At 34.8% G+C, this 12,301-nt stretch overlaps 1 protein-coding gene across 2 annotated transcripts in view; it reads left to right on the top strand.

The window, feature by feature from the left end:
* The window catches only part of LOC108971130 (neurogenic protein big brain), a 33,248-nt gene extending 24,196 nt beyond the window's left edge, over window positions 1-9,052 (top strand). For both annotated transcript variants that reach the window (XM_018936980.1, XM_018936979.1), the window contains 2 exons: window positions 5,601-5,808; window positions 6,448-9,052. In XM_018936980.1, coding sequence (XP_018792525.1) covers window positions 5,601-5,808; window positions 6,448-7,854 — 1,615 coding nt within the window. In that variant the 3' untranslated portion in view covers window positions 7,855-9,052. The remainder of the gene's footprint in view (window positions 1-5,600; window positions 5,809-6,447) is intronic.
* Window positions 9,053-12,301: the final 3,249 nt, after the last annotated feature.

Raw genomic sequence — 12,301 nt, 5'->3', positions numbered from 1 at the left:
TTTGTATTATTATATTTATATTTGTTCATTACATCCTTCCATGGTTGCAATTTCGCCATAAAATATTTGATTGCATTTCTTACTTGAACGTAACAATTACATATTATGTACATACATACCTATACTTAATATAAATAAATTCGTAAACAAAGTACGTTGAGAATAGTTGTGAAGAAAATATGGTCGAAAGCATGCCCAACGATTGGAATTTAACTAACAGAACTCTGCCGTTACAACAACAACAACAACATTGGAATTTAAGTGCTGCTCTGCCCAATCCACAAAAAGGGAGACCCCACAATCAGCGCCAACTACGGTGGGATAAGTCTCCAAAACATCGCATATAACGTTCAATCGAGCGTATTGTGTGAAAGATTAAAGCCCACCTTCAGCAAACTGATTGGATCTTATCAGTGTGACTTTAGAGCTGGACAATCAACAACATATCATCGACATACTCCGCCTTTTCGTCGATTTCAAAACTGCTTTTGTCGGCACGAAAACTATCTGCCTTTATGCCACAATGTTTGAATTTGGTATCCCCGCAAAATTAATACGGCTGTATAAGCTGAGGTTGATCAATACCAAAAGCTCCGTTAGGATCGGGAAGGACCTCTCCGAGCCGTTCGATACCTAACAAGGTTTCAGAYAAGGCGCCTCCTTGCTGCTGGAGAAAATAGTTCGAGCTGCAGAACTTAATTCAGCTTTTTCTAGACTGGATAAAGAAGCAAACCAAATAGATCTGGTGGTGAACGAGGGCAAGACGAARTATCTAATGTCATCAAACAAACAGTTGTCGCACTCGCGACTTGGTTTGGCGTGACTTGAGCACTGTTGACAGTATCTACACCAACAACAATTGTTCGATGGAACGATGAGCTGTATGAGATTTACGACGCCATTGACATAGTTTAGCGATCTAAAAGACAATGGCTACGCTGGCTAGGTCATGTTGTCCGAATGGGCGAAAACAATCCAGCTCTGAAAGTATTCGACGCAGTACCCGCCGAGGGAAGCAGAAGAAGAGCACGACCTCCACTCCGTTGGAGGGACCAGGTTGAAAAAGACCTGGCTTCGCTTAGAATMTCGAATTGGCGCCACGTTGCGAAAAGAAGAAACGACTAGTGCGCTGTTSTTAACTCGGCTATAATCGCGTAAGCGGTGTCTACGCCAGTAAAGAAGAAGAAAACTCTAAAACCTCACAGCACTTACCAATTATTACTTTTCAAATTATTTCATTTCGCTCCCTAAACGTGTTTATGTCGAAATTTATATATAGAGAGATTTTTCTTCATATGTAGGCATTCTTAACCCTTAATAACCCACTGGTACCGCCAGGAACCAACCGCTTAAATTCAAAATTCTGTTTAAGGAATTTTATTTTAGAATTTGCTTGTCGTTATAAGACCGTTAATTGATTCATGCGCCATATGCTAATTCTATCCCCACTTGTAATAAACGTCAGTTGGCATGTTTGTATTGAGTTGAGTGCGTGTACCATATTTTTAGTGAACTTTGTGAAATCGCGTTTTTGCAATAATTTTTTTGTGAATAATTCGTTCGGAACGGGGAAAAATCTCCAACTTTAAATAATAGTGTAAATAAGCTAAGATAAGTTTTATAGGTAAGTAAATTTTATTTGTTTGTAAGATTTGTTTGATTTTTTGGTTGGTTCCTTGCGGAACCGTCAGGCACCCGGAGTACGAAATTTTGCAAATATGAAATTATATACAAAATGATTATACTATGGCTTTTTTGTAGTTTTTTCAGCAATGTCTCGTAGAATACATGATTTTCGAACTGAAGAAGAGCTAAGCGAGTTCGTTAATTCTATTGCGTGGTCGGAAAGCGAAGACGGCGGCGATTTTTCTGCTGATGACAGTGATGTAGACCCCGATTTTGACYTTAGTGCTGCTTTGCGTAGTGAAGATTTARAAGACGAAGTAGCAGATGTTCAGAACATTGCTGACTTAGCTGTTGTTCAGAATGTGGCAGATATTGCAGATGTCGATATCGGCAATCCAGTTATARAAGAAAATAGTGAACCAAATCAATKTAAAATATCCCCTTCTCTTATACGAAAGCTTGTTGTTTCTAAATAAGATTTTTATTAGGCATGGATGKTGCAGAAGAGCCAGTTGTTGTAGGTGATCACGCCCGATGGCTAGAGTATGCCACAATGTTTGAAGGCGTATGGATTGACAAAGACAATAAAGTTGTCAACATGGCTTCAACAATGGCTGGAATAAAGCTATATCTTGCGGCCAATGGTGAAACGCCTGCGAATGCACCTGCCATTGAACGTTACAACAAAAAGAAAAAAATTACAGAGAGCATTCAATGTKCAAACGTTATCCACGAGTATAACAAATACATGGGCGGCGTTGACCTCTTGGATTCGTCACTGGGTCGTGGTCATATTCGCATAAAACCACGAAAGTGGACAAACCGATTATTCTACCGCATGTGTGATATGGCTATCATCAATGCCTGGATGTTATATAAGCGACATCATGAAGACACCAATCAAACTGAGCCCAAGATGGTATTGCACGAATTTGTGTCAGAAGTTGCAAAGTGCCTGACAAAATCTGGTAYTGATATGAGTATTAGAAAAGGTCGACGAACAAATTTGGAAGTAGAAATATCTGCAAAACATCAACGCCCCATGTCTGGTCCGCTACCACCACGTGACATTCGCCTAGATAACGTTGGGCATTTACCAGAGTATGTGAAGGATTGCACATCTCGTACAAAAGTACGATGTCAAAAATGTGGAGTACATTTGTGTTTTACACCAGAAAAAACTGCTTTGCTGTATTTCACCAGAATTAAAGCCAATAATGGTGTAGTATATATTTCTGTGGTGTATCCTGTATATCCTTGTCTTACAATAAAAAAGACAAATCGACATGCAACAGCACACAAAAACATTGACCAACATCGAAATAAAAATGTTTTTGTTTAATTCATCTTGTTTATTTTTGAAGTTSGGGTGCCTAGTGGTTCCGGTAGGAACCAACCAGGGTTTTTCTACCTAGCTGAGGTAAATTTCACTTGCAAACAAAGTTATAGAACAAAGCTTGTTCAGAATCGTGAGTTTTATAGCACATATTTTTTTGAGCTCAACAAAAAAATCAGGCTATTAAGGGTTAATGCTTAGATGTAAAATTAATTGTATCGATCTAAAATGATACGAATGATTGAAATTTGYATGCTATGAATCACTTTTTTAAGGTGATAAAGTACTCCTTATTGTTCTAAAAACAGTATTCAAGTGGTGTTCAGTTTGGGCCGTACATACATTTTGCTCGAAACTGTCGGCTACAGTGGGTTTCGGGAGTATTTCCTTTTTCCACTTAAAATTTTACTCTGTTTTCTCTGCAACATTATTAGCAATATTAATGTCCATTTTTTTGGACAAAAAATTAAATATTAAATACCTTGTGATATTAAATATTAATTTTTTGTGTAAAAATTACATATGTACATATATAATATAAATCTATAAACATTGCAAATAGTACAATGCTCATGTTACTATCAAATCTTACAATAAAATTTCTTTTATATACTCAAATAGGGTYTAATAAAACTTAAAAGAGAAAAATGTGATTCCTTTTTTACTCCCACAAAAAACTGATAAATTGCCAATGTTCAGAAAGTAAAGTATGCTCTATTTCAACGTACAGATCACATCAGTAAATGTATGAAAGCTTAGGTTATGTTTCACATGTACTACAAATCTATATTGGATACATTCATACACACTGCAAACATTTGCTATGCCTGAGAGTTCAAAAAGCATGGTGCTGATGAATTCGATGAAAATAAGTTTGCACTATAATTACCGTACACTTGATACCATGTCAAAAAAGAAACAACAACAACAAAAATATCACAGTGTTCGGTAAAAAATTGTAATTAACCAGAAACTCAATACAGCTAGAACTTGAGCTGTTCACAGCTGCTTCTCAGACCTCTGTTGTGAATCTGCTTGACCGTGAGAAAAATTCAACCAACGTATCAACGATGTGTCGTAGGTCGCCAGAGCCAGCGGACAGCATGAGGCTCAGCAACGATTACCTTGTGATCTTCCGTTTTTGCGTAAATTTATATATTTACTTCATTTTTGTGTGTGTACCACACTTTATACGGACACATTTTTGGGGTATTTTTGTATTTATGAACATATGATATGAGTATAATTAGTTATTTTATATTTTTAGATAGGTAAATGATTTCTGACACACTTATTCAACAAATTTTTTTTGTCARAAACATCCATATTCTTACTAATATTAAAAGTTTATCAAATTTTTCGTTAATAATTTCAAACCTTTGAAATTAAGGATGATGGCTGAGGTGCTGATCGGATAAAACATAACAACAAAGAAACTAGTGAGCTTATTAGGAAACACTGACGCTGCATAAATGATGAAAATAATGATCCTTCTCCAATATATTTTTACCAATATATCATTATTATCGTTTATTGTAAGTTTTGTTAACCTAACGGTTGTTTGTATCACCGAAACCTAATCGAGATAGATATACGGTGCTGAAATCCGAATGACTGTCTGTTTGTCCGTCCGTCTGTACCGTCCGTGCAAGCGTTAGCTTGAAAAAATATTTATTGAATTGTAATTAAATTGATTATATTGTTCGTTATTATTGGAAAAGTAGGCGTGGTTTTATATACATACATACATATTTCCCAAACCACTGAAGCCAAATCAACCAAATTTTGTATTCCTTTCGACAGTGTGAAAATAAGAGATCGGAAAAYATTCGTCATAAACATTAAATTTTAAGATAGTACGGTGTTAAAATTGGACGATGGGCGTGAMCTTCTTTTACCTTTTGGTGAAATCATATATCTCCAGATAGACTCCAATTACAAAGACATTCCTGTATTACAGTGTAAAAGTTGGTAAAATTGAGCACAACCATGCCTACTTTTCTTATAACTTCATTTTAAATTCTATCTGATTCCATCATTTTCCAGTGCACAAATTAATTACCAATGAATGTATCGGAATAGATCTTTGCACGAATACAGCGTTTAAGGTGTGCCAGCGTATGACTAAAAATTTTCATAATTAGACGCCGGTTACAATTGCGAATTTGTTACCGAAAATATTGTTCGGCGAATTTAGGCTTTCCTTATATTTCCAAACTCTTTAAACACAACTTTTATCCTAATGTAATGATGACACGATAAAAAAAATKTTTTTCCTGAAATCCTGTTGCGATAGCTGTCAGCGCAATTAGGAATTTGAAARCGCGTCTGATGGAATAAATATAAAACATTTCTAGATCAACAACAATTTATAAGTTTAAAATTACTTAAATTTAAAAYAAAAATGAAATTTTAATTTAAAAATTGTGATTCTAAACCATTTTTGAATCCATCTGGTTATACATAACAAATCCCATTAAAATCGATCCTGCCGTTTAAGAGGAGTTCCGTGACAGATGTATGTACATACATACGTATATTTACTGGCAAATATATTACTAAGATTTAGTTTTATTAACAACATTTCATTAAATCACAATTCTAAGTTAATTCTATTTTCATTTCCTTCTAMTTTTAGTGTTACCGTGCCTGGTTATCAGGGAAATCTACAAGCAGCAATATCTCACAGCGCGTCATTGGCAGCCTGGGAGCGATTTGGAGTGGAATTTAGTCTGACTTTTGTCGTTGTACTCACTTATTTCGTTTCAACCGACTCCATGAAGCGTTTTATGGGCAGCTCGGCCATTACAGTGGGGTCTGCGTATAGTGCTTGTAGTTTTGTTTCTGTAAGTAGATTTTATATGCCCAGTAGTAGTATATAGATATAACGAGGTATACAAACATTTGACAATTTATGACGTAGGGCATTTTGATTTCTTAAAAATAGTTTCGAAAACTATTAATTTTACAGCCCACAGTTAAAAATCAAATTCGCTGTTCCGCAACGATAATAAAAATGTCTGTGATAATTGCGGCATCTTTGGAATTTACTCTTAAATTAAAGTAGCAATGAAACCCGATTAGCTCTAYTTACCAATGAACACACTTAGTTTATACTCGTATTTAGGTATGTATATTTACTCGTACGTATGTTTGTGTATGTGGTAAGTATGTTGAGGACCTTGTAGGAAACACCTGCGTTTCGGAATTTTTAATGCGATTGCAGTCGCTACAAAGAAGAGGTCGAAAATAAATGACCATTAAGGAATCTTGATAGTTCACGTCAATGTATATACTGATATAAGTGTTCACACATGTGTAAGTGTACACCCATGCATACATGCATATGCCTATAAATATACATATGTATATATCTGTAAATAGAGAGAATATACTCATGTATGYCTTCAGTCGTGTTATTTGTAGTATGAAAAAATTTACCTGTGGAAAGCTTCTAATCACATTTGCATCCTTTGTTTTTGCAGATGCCTTATTTAAATCCGGCTCGTTCGCTAGGCCCGTCTTTTGTACTTAATAAATGGGATAATCATTGGGTCTATTGGTTTGGCCCACTTGTCGGCGGCATTGCATCCGGCTTGCTATTCGAATATGTGTTCAGTACACGCCGAAACTCACGTACACACAAACAAAATGCTGATAACGACTCTTCCTCTATACATTCCGAAGATGAACTCAACTACGATTTAGACGTTGAAAAACCACACATGGCTCCTAAATACCCTCAGAGTACATATCCACGTGGACAAGCAAGCACAAAAACGGCGATCGCAAGTAACACTGGCACTATTCCAGGTGGAGTTAACTATTGCCAGAATTTGTACACGGCACCTCCCCTTAAYAAATTTGATCAGCCAGAACCACTGTATGGTGGCACACGTTCYCTGTATTGCCGCTCACCCACACTCACACGTACAAATCTGAACCGTTCACAGTCTGTATACACCAAGAGTAACACAGCTATTAATCGGGAGATTGTACCTCGTCCGGGTCCGTTAGTACCAGCACAAAGCTTATACGGTATGCGTATGACACAGCCACAAACCCAGGCTCAATCATCGCATTTACAAAATCAAAATGTACAAAATCAGTTGCAGCAACGTTCAGAGAGCATATACGGTATAAGGGGATCAACAAGACAGTCCCAACAGCAGCAGCAGCAACAGCATCAACAACAGCAACATCAACAATCTCATCAGCAGCAGTCACAACAACAGCACCAACATCATCAGCAACAACAACAACATCATCAACAACAACAACAGCAGCATCAACAGCATCATCAACATCAACCAGCACAACAATCACAACTTCACCAACCSCAACAAACAAATCAAGATGGTCAACAGGGCTTTCAGCCTGTATATGGTACACGTCATAACCCCAATCCACTCGACGGTAATCTTAAATACGATCGTCGGCCGGAGTCAGCGTACGGTATGGCAATACATCGGAACCGTGGCCAATCGGCACAATCAGATGACAGTTCCTATGGATCATATCATGGCTCAGCAGTAACCCCACCAGCACGTAATCCGAATTCTGGTGAAGCGATTCTCATGTATGCTCCACCGCCATCGATGCCATCGAGTCATTCCCAAGTCGTTGCGCCACCACCCATTCGTACGCAATCGGAGCGCAAAGTAACAGCACCAGTTGTCGTGTCTCAGCCACAGCAAATAACAACTGGTGTGGTTACATATACTGCAAGTTCCGGTCAAGGTATGCCACCACCTCAACAGACATCGCAACAACAACCTCAGCAGCAACCACCACAACAACAGCAACAATCCCAGCAACAACAAATCCTCATTCAGCAACACCAATCTTCTCAACAACAACATTATGGAGTGTTACCAATGCGGACCAATTGAAATAGAAGCTTGAGCGTTGCCAACGCCAAGGGTTATCAAATTGGAACTGTATAGGGTAAATGCTCGAGAGCTATACATACATGTGTAAATAATGATTACGCCAAGATTTAACGTTAATTTTTTCGGTTTAGGCTGGGACAATTGTTACAAAAACAAATTGAACTATGCCGTCATATTGTGACGAATTTCTTTTGAGTTGAGAAGAATTAAATAGAACAGCATGCAAATTCTAAGCAAAAAAGTAAACACTTTGATTAATTTGTGAAATATGCTTAAYTTAACAGTTTATCGTGAAAAAGTTTAAGGTAAAAAATAAAATACTTTTTTTGCGAATATATTTTTTATATATGCATTGAATAATTCTATTCGGACCTTTTGTACATTATTGAGAACACTCTCGACAATAAACATAGATAAAAAAAGACCACATTATTTTCCCGTAACGTTGTTCTATTCATTAGAGTAAATTTTTTGACTATAACCTAATAAATTAAGATTACTTCTCGAATTAGTAAAAGCGTTTTCATTTTTGTTTACAATTTACATTCTGTTGCTTCTTCTTCTCGACTTAAGGGATTACATACATACTATCATAAAATGGCAGTTGACATAATCATGTATTCTTGTATGTAAAAAAATTCGCAATACTTGTATATGTGTGTRTGTATATAMAAATGTACATATGTTTGCGAATTACGAATTCCGAAAAATACGACTGCTTACTATACGGCATATTGCCTGGGCTGTTTTAAATTGTTGGAGATTGATTTTTTATACGTATCTAGTTATTAACTCTAGTTTTATTTCGCAATTTGAAATATTTTTAACTTTAAGACTTTAAGGAAAATGCATAACATTTATACTTAATTGAATAAAAAAATATATTTTTATTGATAGTGCTTTAGTTTGAATAAGGTAACTAATAGTTATATAAAATATTTTGCATGTAGAAATGTTAATTTTATTGTATTATTAAAAATAAGTGCAAGGATTCAGGTAGTGTAGGAATKAATTATTGGCTGTAAGTTTATAATAAAATAATACAGATACACATACATATATATGTATATATACATATACTCAATACACGTATACTAATTTACATACAAACATAAGTATATTTATAAATTTTTTACGTACATGAATCCTGTTACATCTTCAATCGGAATTCGTCAATAAAATGCAAATATAAATCCCATATTTACTATTATTTTTGTGGACAAGCTTGTATGTACCGTAAATAAAACTGAATTGATAGTCTAGTCAATTTAAAAGTTTTCTATAATTTGGGTTGATTTAACACCACTTGTAACCAGTCGCTTTGTGGATTTTGGAGCCAGAAATTGTAGCAGTGTTTCTCATAACCGGACACCCACCGTCCCAGAATTTTGTCTGGTAATATTAAATTAGAAATAAAATTTAACATGACTATCTTATATACATATGYATGTACATATGGTACATGTATACATATATGAAAATTACATGTCATGTTTTTTCAGGGGTAAACTCCTAAGCTACTGAATCGATTTTAGTAAAATTCACCACACTGTGACTACTTTAAACGAACTCGAAAATAATATATGTGAATTAGTCTACGAAAAGGGGGCCAACGTGCGAAAAAAAAATTTAAAAAAATTAGTGTTAAAAATCTCATCTTCCATCCGAATCAACTAAAAAGTGAAAATAGATTTTTTGGATTTTATGACACCTAAGCACCCTTTCCGTAGACCAGGTCACCTATATGTCACATTTCAAGTTTATTTTGTAAAATTTTAGCCAAATTCACTTATAAAATGTATGGCTGAAAAGTTTAGAGTGTTTATATTTACGAGGAAAATCAGCTTTGCCACACCTTAAAAACCAAAAGTGAAGGATTTTTCAGCGTTTCACAGCGTTTTCTTTGTTTGTACTTTCTTGTGTTTCTTTTTTCTTTATTAACTATAAAAATCCTATAAAGAAGATTTTTCAAGATAAAATTGAATATGTGAACACTTTTCCATATACATACATATGTCATTTATTTTTTAATAAACACATATAAGTAAAATCGTATGATAATATAATAATATTTACATATATGATTGTAATTTAACATTTTTATATACATACATATTACAATTTTATATTATCTTTCTCCTTCTGCGTTCGGCAGCGCTCTAAAACAATAACCCTGGCCGAGCGAATACCCGGAGTGCTGTACTTTCGTGCAGTACTCCTTCCTGCGTTAAAAATATAAAAAAAATMTTKAGTTTTKGTTATAAAGTGGTTAAAKYGGTTATATTTWGTGGTTATCATGCACTCATATTGAAACAAAATTWGARTTTTCGTTATAAAATGGATAMATTTTAGTTATTATATCTGTCAGCGATTTCCATAATTTTTGATTATACTATACATTGTTTTGTATTTTAGGTRACSATACATATATTTTTATATTTAAAATTTGAGTYTTGGATATAAAGTGGTTATATTTGTTGGTTATCATGCACTCATATTGAAACMAAATTTGAATTTTCGTACTGCAATTGTATACTTTACACTTKATTACGTAATATTATTATATAATATTACTTTTACATATTACTAATACAYGTATAAAATATTACTTATTTGATTAACAAATTTAAAAAAGAAAATATCCATATGCATGAATGGWGGAATTTTTGCGAAAAAGAGGAGTTTCAGCGAATTGCCTAATCATCATTTTTGGTAAACAAATGAGGTAGAAACGAGTATAAAAAACCTGCTAAAAGTGTAAAATGTGATTAAAGTGTGTTTAATGTGGTGAAATAGYTTCTCGATATGTTCGAATTTTGGGAATTTTTGAACTTTAAAGTCGAATATCTCGTAAATTAAGCGTTTGCCCCACATAGTTTTTAATCAGGATGACTTCCTCTTTCCAACGGTACCTTCAAATCGCGGCGCCAAAGAAATCGGAATTGTGCTAAAATGACAATTGGATAATAACATTTTCGCGTTTATTCGTAAATAATAGTGTATTTAACTGATTATTTAAATAGTATTAATAGTTTATTATAATACATTGGCGAACACGAATTATGGAAAATGTTATCGACGATAATTTGCCTGAATTAACTAGGCTACAGCGAAATTCGTAGTTGGCGCAATGTTCGAGTGGCATTATTTTGGTAACAATTTACTACAAGGGCTGCTGGATTGTGCAACAGACACAGTTCTAATTATATGTAGTGTTTCTTAGTAAAGAGCTTTAAGTAAGAAGTAGTATAATCGAATAACGAGCAATAAATGTTAAGTTGTTGGAATAAGAAATAAAGAGAAGTGTATATATAAATTGGAACTTTCATTTAACAATGATCTAACTCAGGAGCGCGTCAGGGTTGTGAGAGGACTTGGAGATGAAAAACATTTTTGTCGAAGAATATGCCTTTGAATTGGAATTAGAGMAAGAGACAACGAAGATAGAAGAAAAGGAATCTCAATGCTTTTCAAACACTATTGATATATTTTAGCTACAATGTCGTATACATATATCAAATAAAAYTTCGACGTAGGTGATCACACAAACGTTAGAGGTGTCATCAGAAATATTGACTTAGTTGGATGAACGGCTACCAATGTAATTAAAGMTGGAGTTCGCAGTGCAAGATGTACGTCTATCGCAGTTTACCTCGCAAATAACAGAGTTGACCTTACAGAGTTCGGAAGAGCGGGATAAAATGAAAACTGAAGTGGATGAATTGAAAGGTCGTCTCTGCGAGCAACAATTAATTAAATACGTCTGCCAAAATAAAACGTCCATTTGTTCGTTCCATATTTTTAAGCTTCAATTCGAAAAGACGGCATCTGCAAATAATTGGCATGCTAAAGCATTATTCGAGATATTACAAAATGTTCYAAAGAGAAACTGAGTTGCAAAAATCGCCACCAGAAAGCAAATGAGTCTCTGCTGGAGTTTTCTACAGAGATTGAGAGTTAACTCACTTAGTTTATGCACATAAATCCATGGAGTGGAAAAGTGTACCCATGGGGTCCACGTTAGACTAAYTAGCAGGCATCAAATGGTTATCAATACTTGATTAAAAATTGGATTTTGTAACGCTACTTTTCAGAGACTTATGGATCAGGTATTAAAAGAATTGCATTSAGGGACCTCGACGATATCATAGTGGTCCGATGAATATCTTAAAAACTTAAGCTAAGCCCGAGGAAGTATTCCCTATTCAAAAAGGATGTAAGCTACTTAAGACGCAATTGCTCATGAAAAGACAGAGTAAAAGCCTGGCCTACTCCTAAAAATTTGCATGGATTTCAGTTCCTATGAACAGTGTACTTATTATCGACTATTCGTTAACATTTTTTTCGGCGTAACTAGTAGTTTATTTGAACTCACAAAAAAAAAATCATTGAGTGAAATAAAACAAGTAAGGAAGGGCTAAGTTCGGGTGTCACCGAACATTTTATA

Source organism: Bactrocera latifrons, unplaced genomic scaffold, assembly GCF_001853355.1.
Source record: "Bactrocera latifrons isolate USDA-ARS-PBARC rearing strain unplaced genomic scaffold, ASM185335v1 scaffold_325, whole genome shotgun sequence".
NCBI classification, from domain to species: Eukaryota; Metazoa; Arthropoda; class Insecta; order Diptera; family Tephritidae; genus Bactrocera; species Bactrocera latifrons.
The sequence above is the reverse complement of the archived record's forward strand: the minus strand, read 5'-3'. Positions and strand labels throughout refer to the sequence as shown.